General features: G+C 27.6%; 1 protein-coding gene across 1 annotated transcript in view; it reads right to left on the bottom strand.

Annotated features, from left to right (window-relative positions):
- The window catches only part of ncm (pre-mRNA-splicing factor nucampholin), a 45,055-nt gene that overhangs the window by 24,767 nt on the left and 3,221 nt on the right, over positions 1–17,067 (bottom strand). The window contains exons 3-9 of the mRNA XM_043046869.3: positions 14,181–14,263; positions 12,649–12,706; positions 8,595–8,662; positions 5,722–6,138; positions 4,650–4,683; positions 1,758–1,939; positions 277–405 (exon numbers count right to left, since the gene is read on the bottom strand). Coding sequence (XP_042902803.2) covers positions 277–405; positions 1,758–1,939; positions 4,650–4,683; positions 5,722–6,138; positions 8,595–8,662; positions 12,649–12,706; positions 14,181–14,263 — 971 coding nt within the window. The remainder of the gene's footprint in view (positions 1–276; positions 406–1,757; positions 1,940–4,649; positions 4,684–5,721; positions 6,139–8,594; positions 8,663–12,648; positions 12,707–14,180; positions 14,264–17,067) is intronic.

Here is a 17,067-nt window from a genome sequence, read left to right as displayed (position 1 = left end):
ATAGAATACATTAAAAAATAAATTAAAAAAAAGTACTTTTGCTGAAAAGAATGTCCACCTTCTTTTTCAAAATAATAATAATAATAATATAAACACAAAAAATACAATATAAAGCTATATATACACAAAATATAAAGCTTTGATAAATTTTATATATTTAATTTTTAAAAAAAATGCCATAGAAATTTTGGGAGTTTTGAGTATTTAAGCAAACTTTTAATTTAATTTTTATACTTTGAATGATAAACTTTATACATATGGATATAAAGATATTACCTTCCTCTTATAATGTTTTCACGGAAAAGTTCAGGAATGATTTCTGCAATATTTGAGCTATTCACTTTATTGGTCATACCGATAATACTTTTCTTTAGTGCTTCCCAGGCAATTCTCTGATAATCTTCACTATAACAGAAAAAAAATAATACAAAACTTGTAATACAAGAAACTTTTTATATACTATGCATTACCTAATGACGGTCCTTTATATTTTTATAGTCTTTGTCAAACAAATACCCAATAGGGATCATGTTAACCACTAGCAAAAGCAAAAAAAATTACAGCATATTTTTATTAAAAAAAATTATAGGACAACATTTTGAGTGACTTGTCATAAATCAAGTTCCCAGAGTATAACAAACATAATTGTACAAGTTTATGTAATTATGTCAATTAGCTCGATTTAACTTGTGAACCAAGAAAACATTATTTATTTTTTTAATAACTTTAAATGAATGGCCTACTTATTGCAGAGTAAGAGATTTTAAGATCAAAATCCTTGTTTTGTTTCTTTCTGTGAAGTTTTTTCCCCCCAAAGCTCCAAAATATACTTACTGCTACTAAAATTATAATTACAATTTATATTATACAAATTTAATAAAATTTTACTTTATTTCGATTTGGTTATTCTAACTTTAACTGTATATATTTATAAGTGGGCATATCATTTTTACTATGTGTACTTTTAGGTTGTGTTAGCTGGTTCATTATTTTTCTGTGCTTTTCAATTCTTATAATGATTTTCTCTTATTTGTTTATCCATTATGGGGTCTCGGGGCACTGTCAGTTTTGATTTTTCCACTGACAATAGAAAGGCTCCTGTGTGTTGGCAGGCAGTGTGTCCCCTGAAGTGCTGTCTTGCCAACACACATATCTTTTATTTTTTAGCTTTTTCCTGCTTTAATTGTTTTATTGAATATCTAAAATGAAAAAAAAAAGCTTCAACTAATCTTTTTATGTTATTCCTTTTCTGTAAATATTTTTCTTAATTTATTGTTCTAAACAAAGTGCTCTTTCTCACACTTTAATATTCACATCTTGTCTTTTAATCTATTTTTTGTTCAAATATGCATTTATTAACATTTTAACGTTTATCCCTGTAACTAAGCAAGAGAAAGCTAAATTTCCCTCGACCTATGTAACAGACCAATTATAATTATTAAGATTTTCTTTATTCCCTAAAATGAAATATTTTACGGATTTATGTTGCATGATTTCCCCCAACTTTTATTGAGGAGCACTCTGATTTTGTGTCACTTGGCCTGTTTGTCTTGCTCGCACAACTGCCACCTTTATATATATATATATATATATATATATATATATATATATATATATATATATATATATATATATATATATATATATATATATATATATACATATACACACACACAAATATAAAAGCTATTTAAATAGCTTTTGAATATTTTAAATATTTAGAATTGAAAAAAAAAATGCAGAACTCAAACTAGTACCTTCCTTTATCTTTAATCTGATCTTGCATCATTCTAAGTCTTGCAGGAGGAATGTAAGCTCCACCAGTTCTCATGTTAATATTTACAATTTTTTGCCTTTTTGATAGAGGTTCAGTACTTTCATTCTGCTCTGCGCTGTCCTTCTGTTTTTCTTCTTCAGGATCTGTCCTCTCTTTCCTTCTCTGGAAAGTATGAATTATAATCAATAACAAGATGCATGTAATATTATCAGAAATGCAGGGATGCCATCATGTCTCGACTTTTTATTCTCTTGTCACAAAGCGATTTTCTGTACCAATCCCTGTAGTGATATTATTTCAGGGGTCTGTCCAGACATTTTGCGAAAGGTCCTGCTTTTGTAAAATTGTGAAAAAACTATTCATAATTTGTGAATATAAAATAGGTGTTAAGTCACAGTTTTTCAACCAAGGTCCTGCTTTTGTGAATTTGTGCAAATAGGGTTCTGTTATTGCAAAAATTTCTAAAAACCTTTTCAAGAAGTTTTTAAATTGTAAATAGATACAAGATTCTACTCATCAATTGCTGCTACTAATTTAGAAATGCAACATGAAAATATTTGGTATTTAGCCTATACTGCTCAACACAGAATATTAATTTCGGACGAATAATGGAAACAAAATCACTCACATTTTTAATAATTTCAATTGACATATTTTAAATAATACAACTTAGTAATGTATCACTCTTAATGTGTTACGCATTAAGTTAACTTAAACAATTCTTAAATTTATAATATTTTATTTAAAAAATTTCCAAACATTTATTTTTATTTACATAATATTCTATTAATTAATTTTATGAATAAATATAAATTGATCAATTATTCATTTAAAAAAAAATTATGATTTAATATTAGTAAGAATGCGCACATGATTTTTGTAAAAGTAGAAATATTTTCTTAGAATACTACACTTGGAATTTAAACTTAGAAACTTAGTTTGTCTCGAACCGTCTTTCTCCCCCCCCCCGGGAAAGGGTTTATTCGATTAACAAAACAATAATGAAGATAAACAAATTTGTGAACGGTCCGATTAAAAGATAATTTATTTTGTGAAGGGTCCATTTTTATGAAAAGATATTTTTTGAAGGGTCCATTAACGGACACAAATTTTTTCTAAACAGACCCCTGTATTTATAAACATTTCTTAGAATCTAATACTAAAATTAGCGCATAAATTATGAAATTCTTATGTATCAGTATAATAACAAATTTGTCCGCGCATGAGATAAAAGATTTGTTACAGAATTTATGTAGGTTTGCACTAAAAAATGCGAACTATCTAACAGATTGGGTCACTTGGGCAATAATGAAATGTTTGTAAAAGGTTACAAGTAATTCTGCATATTTATAAGTCTGGGAACTTTCTTGTAGAATGAATTGTCTTCATGATCGCTTAGTTATTTATAGGTTTAGGTTAGGTTTATATTAAAATTAAATTTATACAACTATTTGATAAGTGGGGTTGTATAATTCTTTTTTGTTGCTTAGAATATGTTTTAGTATAGACTGCAGTTGGAAGTAGCATGCAATAAGTAGCAAAACTACTGCAATTGCTACTCTTTCATAATTTTTAGAGTAGTGTGCTACTTTTTTTAAAATAAATAGTGCATTGAGTAGTTTGATATAAAAACAGTAGTTTGTAGAGATTTCTAGCAACTACTGTAGAAAAAATTAAGTAAAGAAACAAGGCTCAAATGTAACTAATTTTGAAATTTTTACAGGGAGTAGAGGAAATAAAAGAACATTAAAACTTTACGAAATCATAAATATTTGATAATTTCCAATAATTGCTTTCACTGTCGAGAAAGACATAAAAAGTTGAAGGTTAAAAGAATAAATTATTTGAATTTTTTTTTTAGAATAACTGGTTTATGTAAACGTGAATAAATACAGTATAATCCTACTATAATGAAGCAGGGATATAGTGGATACTCGGTTGTAGTGAATACCTCTAAGGGATTCACCCGAACTACTGTTTAACTGCTATTTCATACTTTTATAGTTAACAGCTGTGAAATCATTTGTTTGTTTATAGAGGGCTCATATTTTTTTTCTTGCAGGTATTTGAATAATGGTTAGAAAATTTATAGTTTATGTGATAAGCTATAAACTATGACTTATAATTAAAAATGAAGAAATACACTTTATAAACAAGTGTTTTAAGTAAGCTATTTCTTAGCAATGAATAATGCAAGTAGCCACTAAAACACGCATAAGGGAATGAATGTGTTGCACAGAAATCTCAGAAAATGACAGAAATTAAAATAAATAAATAAACACATAAAAAATAATAATGAAAATAAATGAAACAATTAACAACTTAAAAATTTGTTAAAGGGAGACAACCACTTCAATTCATGGAGAGTATTTTTAAAGTTTTTTAACATTCTGATTAAAAATCTTGCTATAGGAAGAAATTCTCGTTAAGGAAACTATTTAGTAAAAAGATTCTATATATTCAGTTAGTCAATAATTCATAATGCAAATTATGCACTATAACAATAACTATTTCTAACAATAACACTATAATATGCTAAAAATATTTTCCCAAAGATTTTTTATACGGTGAACCATTGTTCATAGTGGACTTTTTGCTAGGTCAGCTAATGGTTCACCATAACGGGGGTCCGGCTGTAATTCTTAATAATTCCACATGCTTAAAAAAGCCAATTAATCATTTATAACAATTTTGAATATAGGGGTAAATTAAGTTCGTCTCCTTAAAGTAGGGAAGTAGTTACTACATTTCGAAACTAGTTTGTAGTCACTACATTTGTAATAAAATAGTTTTAGATAACTACATTTAGTTGTTAACTACAAAAAATGTGCTTTTTTCAATGCCTGAGTGTAGATTACTTAATAGTACTTACCTCCTCCTGTCGATCTGGCAACTCTTTTTCTGACCTGCAAATAGGAAATGAACTTTAAGAATATTATTATGACAAATATAATAAAAAATTTGTGTAAATAATAGTACCAAAGCACATACAGCTATGACATTATCCTTTTTTATAATACCTTAACTTAACAAGATATCAAGGTTTTTGATTTTACATGATTAAAAACATCATTTGCTTCAAAGATATAAAAATTGGAAATAATAGTTAATACATTTAAAGCATTAAAACAGACCCTCATTTTCACAACTTGCCAGACATGAATGAGAAGAAAAAAAGGATTTGAAATATGAAACATAAAGTTGCTAACAAAAAAAATGGAAAAATAAAGGGGAGAATGAAAACTAAAAATCGCAGTGGTCGAAAGAGGAAAAAAAATGAAAAACAGAACACGAAAAGCCAAAGTGGCAAATCAAGTAAATATGTATTTCCACATGCTATGGTGAGGTGGAGAGTGGCTTGCAAATAATTTTGGCATTGTTGAAATTTAATTTATGCCCAAGATTCAAACAGCATGCAGCAATTAAGGATTTTTTTTCACTCTTGAAAATGGACATATCTAACATGTTCTTTAAGTCTAAATTTTAAAGAGCTAAAGTCATGCAAATGCGTTAAAGGTACATTTTCACTTGCATTGAGAACACCACATGCAAGAGCCAATCAGATAGCAAGTAACCTCTCAGTTTTGAATTTCAGCAGCCTCGTCTTATTGATGCACGTAACTAAACACGTTGATGCAAAAGATGAAACATTGAAAAAGTTCATAAGAATTGCGCCCATTTTTTCGTAGAATTATTGTCGAAATTTTTTTCTATAGAATTATAGAGAAAATGTCAATTTTTTTCCGATGAAGCAGATTGTTTTAGTTTATTTTTTGTGAAGGTGCTATTTCAGTCGGCATAATTTTTGTGAAAAATTAAACCAAAATTGAAAAAAAGAAAGAAAAAGAAAGCATTCTAATTCTCTCGAGAATCGACGGGAAATTCATATTTAACTACAAATTACTTAATTAGTAGTTAACTAAAAATATGGTAAATTATTTTACCTTGATTCCTCTCTTCTTCTAAATTGTCCAAATTCTGTTCTCCCTGAATTTCTCTGAGGATAGTTCCTTTGATTATCTCGGATGTTTTTATCATATGTACCAGGTGAATAGTTATTATTTCCTTCCTTAAAATTTTCATTGTCTCTTTCTATTGATGACTGGCGCTTATGACGACTCTTTGTTTTATAGTGAGGTGAAGATTCAGCTGAAAACATTTTGTTGCTTTTTCTATTTGTGAATTCATCACGAGATTTTTCATACTGATTTTCGGCAGAATCATCTCGTTGCTTCGATTTACTCCAACTTTCTTTTTCAGAAAATCTTTTGGAATCATCTCTTTTTTGTTTAGATTTATGATTTGAATATCTATCCTGGGATGAATCTCTGTTATAACGTTGCTTTTCTTCTGAAATGTCTCTGAAAATTTTGATAAAAAATAGTTAAAACACACAAAAAAAAAAAATTTCCAATTCAAAAAAATATTAAATAAAATAGCTCAGGGTGCGTAGCCAAATTATTCAATAAAAAATAAGCACCTTTTAAGCACTTTTCAAGCACTCAAAAATATTTTTAAGCACTTTAAAAAAATATCATAATTAGGCAGGATTGGAAATTTTTTTAACAATTGACGGTTTTATCTTGTTTTAACCGTCATGTCAAAAAAAAAAAAAATTTTGGCATTGTTTTTGACAATTGTCAAAAATAATGAAATTTTGAATCATGTGAAACGAATGGCGTTTACATACGCTACAGACTGACAATATGCCGAAATATATTGGGGTTGAATTAATTGTGAAAACGCTGAATAGAACAATATGTCTTTCTGCATAATTCGTAGCGAAAATCAACATGGTAGAGGAAAAACCTCATTCTGAAAAAGGGAAAATTAAGCACTTTTTAAAAACACCCAACGAAAAAAGCACCTTTAAGGGCTTTTAAAAAATGAAAATTCGAAATAAGCACTTTTAAAAAATGCTACACACTCTGACGGAAGTTTGTAGAGAGGTACCTACTCAGATGCTGTTAATGTGGTTTGACTAAGGTCAAAATTACATGGTATAATTACATCCTAATATGGCCATTAAAAGATAAAGCAATGCAAATGGGTGTAGGTGCTTGGCCATGTTTGAATGATGACGGTTTATTTCCCCCCAAAAAACACTTACTTTTAATGCAGGTGTTAGTATTACATATTACGTGTAGTTATCTGTTAAATTATATGTACAGGAAGCATAATAAAAAAATGAACCCCAGAAATAACTATTGATCCAATGATCAGATTTTAGCGTTCTAGAGCTCAATCTTGAAGGTTCGAAGGAGTGATCACAAATAAATTTTGTCTTTTTCTGAATTTGTAAATCAGTCTCAAATAAATATGTTAATTAATTAGTGAAGACGATATTTTAAGTTATGAAATCAGATATAAAAAAAAGATTTTTTCCCTGAATAAACATACAAATTTTTTTGTTTTTGGATTTCTGACCCTCAAAATACAGGGAGTTGCGGCTACCTGGGAAATATGGTCCCAATAATTTGGTCAGGAGAGCCGAATTTTGAACCCTTAATGTTAATTTTTTTCCTTTTGTGTTTTCACCATATCCCAAAATTTTTTGAAGTGAACTAAAAAATTTTTGCACACAATTATAAAATTTGTTTATCCAAAGAAACAAAAATAATTTTAAGTAAATATTTTATAATTTTATTTAATAATAGCAAAAAAACTTTGAATAGTAAGGTAAGCAATTTTTTTTACACAATTTTAAAGAACTCAGTTTTAAATGGCAAAATACAAAATGGGAACAAAATCGGTCGACAAGAAACCAAATTTTAAATATATGATGTTTCAAAATGTAATTTCTCAGAAACTATTCGACTGATTTTGCTAAAATTTCGTATTTTACCATTTTTAAAATTGTATTCTTTAAATTGGTGTGAAAATTGCAAACATTAAAATTCAAAATATTTTTTACTATTATTAATTAAAATAATATTTACTAAAAGATATATTTTTCATTGAATTACTTTTGGATAAACGGTTTTTATAATTGCGTGCTAAAAACTTTTCAATTCACTTAAAAAGTTTTTGAGGTATGGTGGAATATGCAAAAAGTAAAGTTAACATTAAAGAATTCAAACTGGACCACTCACCTGACCAAACTCTTGGGACCATATTTCTTTGATAACTGAAATACCTGCATTTTGGGGGTCAGAAATCCGAATTCATCAAATAAATCATAAAAATTTCCGATGAATCATACAAATCTCATTAGAATGAATAAAAACCTATATCGGCCTATATCTTCAACATACCAATTAAATAGGGTAAATATTAATAGCCTATTTATACATTTAAGAAAGTAGTAAAAGCATAATAGTAAATAAAATAAAATATTAATGTTACATTTTCATAATTAGAAAAAATAATTTTACTAGAGTGTCCTAAAAAGAACTCTTTCAAAGTTATCAATTATTTGTTTGAAAGATGCATAATTATGGAATATTTGCATTTTTTATTTTACAAACAATATTTTTTTTTTTGCCCTTTACAAGAAACACTAAAAGTGCCTAACTTATTAAGATAAAAGTGACAAACTTATTTAAATAAGAGAAATCCAAATGTTTCTTTCACTTAATATTACTATGCAAAAAGACTACTATTCTGCAGAACATTTGAAAATTTTCAAGGGATTACAAGTGGTTCGTAGACTACAAGATGAGAAACTGATTTAATGAACTGAAATTGTTTAATTAATAGATGACTAATTACATCCAAAGGTGCTGAGTGGTTTATCAAACATAATATATATATAAATTAAACATAATATATAAATTAAACATAATATATATAAAATATTAGATAATTTTATACAAACCTTTTCCTAGTTGTGAAATCTTCACTTTCATAATTTTCTCTACGATCTTTCTTCTTCGATTTTGAAGGCTGAAAATATAAATTACAAGCATATTAATTAAAAGAAAAGTTTAAAATTGATTCTGAAACTAAAATTATTTAATGAAAAATAAGATTAAGTATTGATAACATAACTTACTATTAAATTGCACATTTACTCTATATTGTCAATAAAATGTACTTAAATCTAAGTATACTTATAATACATTGTTAATTTATTCCGCCAAGTTGAATGGTAACAGACATTCATTATTCAAGATATCATCAAATACAAAACTTTTGACACAAGAATTTTTTTAATTGTTTAAACAAATATCATTTATCTTTTGTTTTCATTTTTCTAATTAGTTTATAAAATCATACTTCAAAAAAAAAAATTTAAAAATCACAACCTAAAGATAAATTTATAAACTATATTACACAAGAATATTTTTGATCCATACAAGATTTTTTTCACTAAATAAAAAATCAAATCAATAATTAGTTTAAACTATAAAATATCAGTTGATTTAAATCAATAATTTTAAAAAAACTTTACTGTACTAATATTAAAAAAACTTTACAAACTTTTTGAAATATTTAAAATTTTAAAAATAATAATTCTAATAGAGAAAATGGTTTTAAACAATAAAAAAATTATTAAAATAAATGTTTTTTTTAGAAACAAGAGTGGATTGGTAAAATATTCATTTTAAAATGATTAGCTTATTTAACTCTCTCGGTGTGTTATTTCCGGCGTTTCCGAACTTTAACTTTAATGCGTCAAAAAAGTAGATTTTCTAATGTTATATAAAGGAGAAGTAGCGGAAGGAAATTTTCACAGGGCTCTAGACTTGGAGTATTAAAGGTTTCACTATTATATTTAGCAACTCCATAGTACTTAATTTCATATGTTTGTAATGACTGAGCAAAATTGTTTCATGATGGCATTCTAGATACTAGAAGAATCCATTCTGCAAGATTTCTGTCAAAAATTCTTCTTCTTCTTCTTTTTTAATGGAATATCATGATTGAAACGTTTTTGTCCATAAAAGTTTAAGAGGAGAGAAAAAAATTAGAAATTAGGTTCTAAAGTAAAAAACTAACCAAACAATAATTATTATAAAAATAGGTGAATGTATATTCAATGGCGATTCGATTTCAATGAGTCTGACTGTTATGCGTCTGGCTAATTTCAGTTTTACAATACTTGTATGGTTTCGAATGAGCATATACATTAAATAAGCAAACTAGAGTACATCAGAACTATTTTGTTAAAAAACACTTCAAAAAATTACAAATTTTAATGGTTTCATACAAATTTTGTTAATTAATAAGTGTTTTTTAATAATACTCATAACCAGAAACTAGGGTGCCTCATTTTTCCATTTATTTCGGAGCGAAATGTAACACCTTAAAAAAAGAGGCCAATCCAAATGAACACTGCTGACATAATTTAAAAAAAAAAAAAAAAATCAAATAATATTTTTGGTGAAAAGTATTGGCTTAAAATTTCAAATAAAAATCAGAAAGGTCACTAATTTTAGCTAGGTTATAACGATCATACTTTTGAATTAAGACCTAACACATATTAAAACTCAGTTTAAAGCCTTAAAATATAAATTTATACCCTAAATGAGGATATAAATGCCTCTCCAAAAGGTTAAAATAGAGCACAAAATCGGTACAAATGTAGCTATTTGCTTACGATGCTAGACAATCTAGGACTTTTTGCTACCACTATCCTTACTCAACAAACCAACCAATCACAAGTAGGATATTGATAACAACTTTGATAAAGCTTGCTGACAATTGGAATCTGATGTTAATGACACCCTCTCTGAAGTCCAGAGTTTTGCTGAGAATCATAAACTGAGTTTTAATTTGTCTAAATCAATTACTAGCTTCTTCACGACTAACCGGCGTCTATATAACTATCAGCCCAACATCACTATGAATGGCCAATCACTGCCCTATGAAAAACATCCAAAATATCTGGGATACTCTTTAGATCCAGACATCCTGAGTAATAGACATATAGATCAGGCGGTTAATAAATCCAGAAAGAGACTAGACCCTTTGAAATGTATAGCTGGAAGGGATTGGGGGGTAAATGCCTATACCCTTAGATCAACTTATAACTCCTTGATAAGACCTATTCTGGAATACGGATATCAGATTTACTTCTGTGCGTCAGCCACTAACTTAGAAAAACTTGAGAGAGTTCAATCTAGTGCTGCTCGGATTATTACTGGCATGAGGCATAGTTGCCCCACAGACTTGGTTTTATATGAATGCGATATCCAGCCTTTAAAGCTAAGAAGGAATGAGTTACTGGCTGGGTATTTTAACAAGCTTTACAGTTTTGGTGTTTTTAACCGCATTGCAAATTATTTCCGTAATTGGACAAACAAAGGTTGAAAAGAGACAGCCCTTTTTCTCGTTTTCACCTGATGGATTTACTAAATATGAATGTGGAGAGTCACTCCGTGAGAAAAATCTTTAATCCTATGGAGGGCTTTCCTGGGGTACATTTCCATCCTGATCTTGGAGCTCATACTAACAAAAAGCAAGACTTGCCTGATTACTTACGCCAACTTGCTCTTGAAATAATTAACCAAATACCAGCCACAGATATTCTCATCTATACTGATGGCAGCAAAGGCGACCGCGGTTCTTGTAGTAGCTGAATTTTCATTAAGGCTCCTGACTTTTCTAGAAAACTTACGATTAAGAATCCAGACTTCTGCTCTGTTTTTAGATCTGAGCTAATTGCCATCGAAGAGGCACTCAACGCTATTGGGTCTATAACATCATCCGCTAATATCTGGATCTTATCCGATAGTCGTAGCGCCATACAGCACTTAAGTAACTGGAATAAGGCTGGCGACAAGACATCTGTCTCTATACTTAATAAAATTAAACAACTCTCTCATCGGTGTAAAATCTTCATTCAATGGATTCCCTCTCACATAGGCCTCTTTGGTAATGAAAATGGTGATCTTTTGATCAAGCAGGGAGCTTCGGATAACACAATTTCAAGTTGACCTTTGACCTTCCCTGAGATTTGCTCCAAGATCAGAACCACTAAACAACTATGGAACATCCCTCCGGCCCACTCTTGATATAATGGACAGACTCCTGGTGGGGCACTTACCATAGGGGCTGATAGATCCATACAGTCCACTATCAGTAGGCTCATAAATGGACACATCAGGAGTCTCTCTTTTGAGCTTGGGCGAAAGACCTATTCAATGCGCACGAGGTGTAACTCTGCACAGGCTTCTCCCGATCACATTTTACACTGTCTTGGTCTGGAAAAGAAAGACCTCTACTCTGGTCCCTTACTTGTTTTTGACTTCCTGAAGACTTTCGAGCTCATTGACTTGGTCGAGCCTGCGGCTGACCAAGAGGAATAAGTCAACAACAACAAGCTTGCTGAGAAAACAAATCAAGTCTCATGATACCATCTTTAGTGTCACAATTTATTTGGAAGACTGCTTTTGTAATTAACTTTACTACCCACTCTATTAGCGATTGTGTGATACAGATAAGCTATGAAAATCCTTAATAGCACAGTCTTGTCGAAAAGTTAAAGTTAGTCAATAATGAGCTCTTCATTTGATACATTCCTTTGTTTGGTCTGTAACGCTAGTGGTACAGTAATAAACGCTTAAGTGTTTTTTCTTTTGAATCATGCCTGTATTATCCTATTCTTCAACGTTCAGCTGTAAAATTATACTGAATGGAAAGACAGAAAATTCTTAACTTAGTCAGGTCAATAACTTTGAATTTCATTCAGAACATATTGGCAGACAGTAAAGTTGGAAATCAGCCATTTTGGCAGGAAGAACACTTTGAGGAAGTGAAGGTTTAAAAACGAGGCACCTCATCAGACACATAAGTTCAAAAAAAATAAATAAATAAATAAATAAGTAAATAAAAAAAAACACAAATTGTATCTAACAATAATTGTTTTAAGATAAATAATAAAAAGAAATAAGATTTCAAATTTTTTTCCATCAAAAATAAATTACCTTTTTTCTATAATGTTCCTCAGAATCCGATTGAAACTGAGGAGAGTCATTTTCATATCTGAAAAAGAAAAATGAAAATATATCAACATACATATTCTACATAAGTTTTAAATATCAATTCAAAGCAGAATAAAATTTTAAAATGCCTGACCTGAGTTTGGGCAAGAGAATAATCAGGACTTCAATTCCGTGGAGCCTAAACTCAGTCCGCCCAATGCATAATATGTAATTTACCATCTTTCCAATAGATGGCGATACTTGCTTTTAAAATTTTCCTAAAAAAGTTAGGCAGTTACGTTTCCTTTGACAGATTTTTCTAATTTTGCAGTTCTTCCCAAATTTTATTCAAACCACTGAGGGACATGGAAATCATAACAGTTGATATAAATAATAATATTGTTGGACAAGTATATTATATTTATCTTGAAAATTACATAATTTTATTTATTTAGCTATAATTTGAGCAAAAATTACTGTAATTCATTAACATTTCCCATATATGTGAAAATATCAAATATAGTAATAATTTCGTTTAATTTCTCCTAAAAAAAACTATTTTTAACATTTTGATGATATTAACGAATACATCAAAGAGAAATTTTTTCCCTTCCATTCTTGGCATGTTTTTCTAATCTATATTTCACAGGCAAGGGGTTACTGATACAGTGACTAGAGTTATAGCTAAACAAATCTCTAATTTATTTATTTTTTATTATCTAATTCATTTTATATCCATTATCTAAAATTTCATTATTTATTCTACCTAACATTTTATTAACTATCTGTAAAAAATGGGTTGAAATCATTTTCAAATTTAACTTTCAGTATGCCTTTAAGTTTAAATCTGTAACAATTGGCAAGCTTCTGTAGAACTTTAGATCTGGGTATAGTGAATTTTTCAGAGTTAGACAATAGAAACTTGAGAGTCACTTAAAGTAGACTCAATTGAGCTAAAAATTAAAATAAGTGTTAAAAAATTAAAATATTTTTAATTAATAAAACCAATTAAAACTTGAAAAAAAATGCAATTGATACCCAGTGCACTTTTTAAAGTTTAAAAATTGCATATTTCAATATTTCGATTAAAGTATTAAACTATGTAAGCACTAAACTTTAATATACACCATTATGTGCGAATCAAGACTTCGTGAAATGCACATTTTATGAATACATGTATTGTGACTACAGAAATATACAGTTATTAAACTTTAATGAATACGAAGATATTTTTATATTCAATAAAGATTTTTGAAGATTTACTGAATACAAACTATTATTTATAAAAAACACTTCAACTAATATATTCATATATAAATCAAATACTTTACTTTAATATAAACCAAAACACTTTACTTAAATATAATGCAAAGCATATAACATAAATATAAACCAAAACACCTGAACTTAAATATAAATCCAAGAACTATGACCAAATATAAATAAACCCTATGTATTATGCACCGAATTCAAATATACATTCAATTTGATTGAAATATACATCTAGAACAATATCTATTAAAAAATATACTTACTTCTTCTTGCTTTTCATTTTATATGAATCTTCATTTTCTTCAGTTTGTCTGTGTTTTCTTTTATGAGATTTTTTAGATCTTGACTAGAAAATAAATGAAATATTTTGCAACTTTATTATAAATTTTCCTTCATTGTAAAAATTAAAATCTGTCTGAATCTTAAACTTGGGACTGAAGAATGCTTAAAAGGATTTAACTTAATTTCAGAAATAGAATTCTTTTACTTTTCTAAATATTTTAATTTAATTCTTAATTAATAATCTATCTATACACTGCAATTTTTCCACCAGAAAAAAAAAACATAATTTTTTTTTTTAGTTTCATGCATCTAAAGAGTTTGAGAGAGACAAAATGTTACCAACTAATGACATCATGTAAAAATTCCAGTGAAATGTAAAATTTTTACTAGAAAAAATTATAATTTCGATAACAGATTATCATTATCAACAATTAAAAATTGGTCATTTTCCAGGCACGTCTTTTTAAATATTAATTAAAAACCATATTATGTGCAGAAACCAAATATAAAAACATGGATGCTGCTCATTGACGCCATCAGGGTGTCAGCAAGTTTTGTGAGAGAAACAAAAGTGAGCCCCGCTCATTTGTTTTTGCTCTATGATCATATTGAATAATTAAGAGACTAAATGCTATAGATATTGTATTTGTTTCTCATTGTTAATCAATTACAGTAAAAAGTAAGCATGTCTGTAAAAATGTTTTATTAAATATTTCTAAATAGTCAGAAATAAGACAAAAGTGGTCTAAAACTTGTAGATAAAAGAGGGAAGCATCCGGCAGCGTGTCTTTTAAGCTGAGCATATGCTATGACAGCAAATTCCCCTTATTTTTCTCGACAAGCCCTAAAAATGTCAGCTAATGGAAATGCAAGAATCTTTTAATAAATTCAAAAGTCGATGTTAAAGTTTTTATCAATCAATGTAAAAATAACTAAAATCTATAATAAAAACAATTTATAGCAGTGGTTAGGTATTTTATAGTTTTTCTTACCTAGTTGCAAGAACTGACTAACCCATAATTATATTAATTGCTATTAATAATGAAATGGATCATTAATAAAGAATCAAAATATCTAGGTAATAAAATATGCGCAAAAAAAGGAAGGGATAGAAGATATAATTATGAAATACAAAGTAAAAGCATCAATATTGATTAGCCCTTTATTGAAAAAGTTTATCATTATATTTAATTATATATACATAATTTTACAATACTAAAAATCTTCATTATATGTACTTCATTAGACCAAAGAAAAGCTAAAAAAATAAATAAATAAGTAAAACTAACTGCTTGTTATATGTAATTCACTGACTACCTGGTTATATAGTTAAAAAGGTTTTGTGTCGTAATTAGTCCTTTAAAAGTTTAAGGTATTATATTTTGTCATTCGTGGTACAATGAGAAAATTTTTATGCTTCGTAAAATAAAAATTTATTATTGAATATATTAATATGAGAGATTTTTCGAGATAAGAATTATTTTGACAAATAAAAAGTTCAAGAACAAAATTTCTGAATTAATATATATATATATTTTTAAAAAAGTGCAATTATACATTTTATTTCTAACATGTTAAAGTACAGATAATAAAATAAATTCATATTTTGAAAAAAAAGTGAATTATATATATTTCATTTTATTTATTGTAAATATTTTAGATTGACAATTTAAATTTAAAGCAAATTTTTAAGGCTTCTAATAATTTCTAAATCCATTTCAGCATTGCACTTTAAAATTTTCAAAGTGGATTAAATTAAAATTTGAAAAATATTGGACAGTCAAATTAAAGTCAATAAACAAAATTTAAAAAAACAAACAAACAAATAGTTCTAGCAATGATAATGGAAAAAGTAACAAATTAACATCATTTGCTTTATTTCTCCACTATTAAGAATATTGCAATTATATTTTATAAAATTTGATACCATAAAAACACAAATGGATGAAACATTGTTCAATAAACCTGTCATTTATTTAAAAAAAGAAAAAAAGCTTAAAAACAAAAAATGCACTTAGAAATAACAGCACTTTGCCCTACAAAATGCAATCTCACTATGATGGGATGGCTTAGGAGCTAGTATATGTCACCAGTAGTCAATGAAATTTTCAAACAATAATTGAAAGATAACTAACCATCAAATCAACATGTTATTTAATAAACAGTCTTTAGAGTATCTTAGGAATGATTCGTAATAATCAAAACAATCAATTTCATAGGTTACTTCCCTATTCCAGATTTTCCATGAAACATGGGAATCTTTGTGTGATGCAAATTTTTTTAAAAAAAAAAAAAAAAAGGTTTACAAATTAAAGAAACTATAAATAAAAATTTAAAAAAAATTGTAAAATACTTACTATAACAAAAATTTTTAAATTAAAGGCCAAACTATAATATATATATATATTTTTTCTTAAAATATAATTTTACTTCAAAGCTATGGAAAATAAAAAAGGAAAAGTCACATTTAATTCAAATAAATATGTTAATCAAACTTCTTAATAAGTAACTTCATATTTCATTTTATACCAAATATATTTAAAGTTAAAAAAAAAAAATATTCTTATCAACTGAAAAAATATTTACAACAAAATCATATCCCTTTTTTTATTTTATTCATTTAACCAGAAAATAAATCTCTAAACCAATTAATTTGGGGTTCAAAAATAGCTATAAAATAAATTTTAGTTCTATACATTGAAAGAGATTTCAATAACATACTAAATTTTTCTTGCTTACATACATGTGGCTTTTAAAAATAATTTATTATAGCAATCTAATCTTCAAAAAAAAAAAAAAGAAAAAAAAAAAAAAAAAGAAGATTAATAAATGTAGGTTTATCATTTTAATATTTTTATTTTCCTTAGT

The sequence above is a fragment of the Parasteatoda tepidariorum genome, chromosome 7 (assembly GCF_982258835.1).
Source record: "Parasteatoda tepidariorum strain Cologne lab strain chromosome 7, Ptep-v5.0, whole genome shotgun sequence".
Taxonomy (NCBI): Eukaryota; Metazoa; Arthropoda; class Arachnida; order Araneae; family Theridiidae; genus Parasteatoda; species Parasteatoda tepidariorum.
This window is presented reverse-complemented; position numbering and strand designations above follow the sequence as displayed.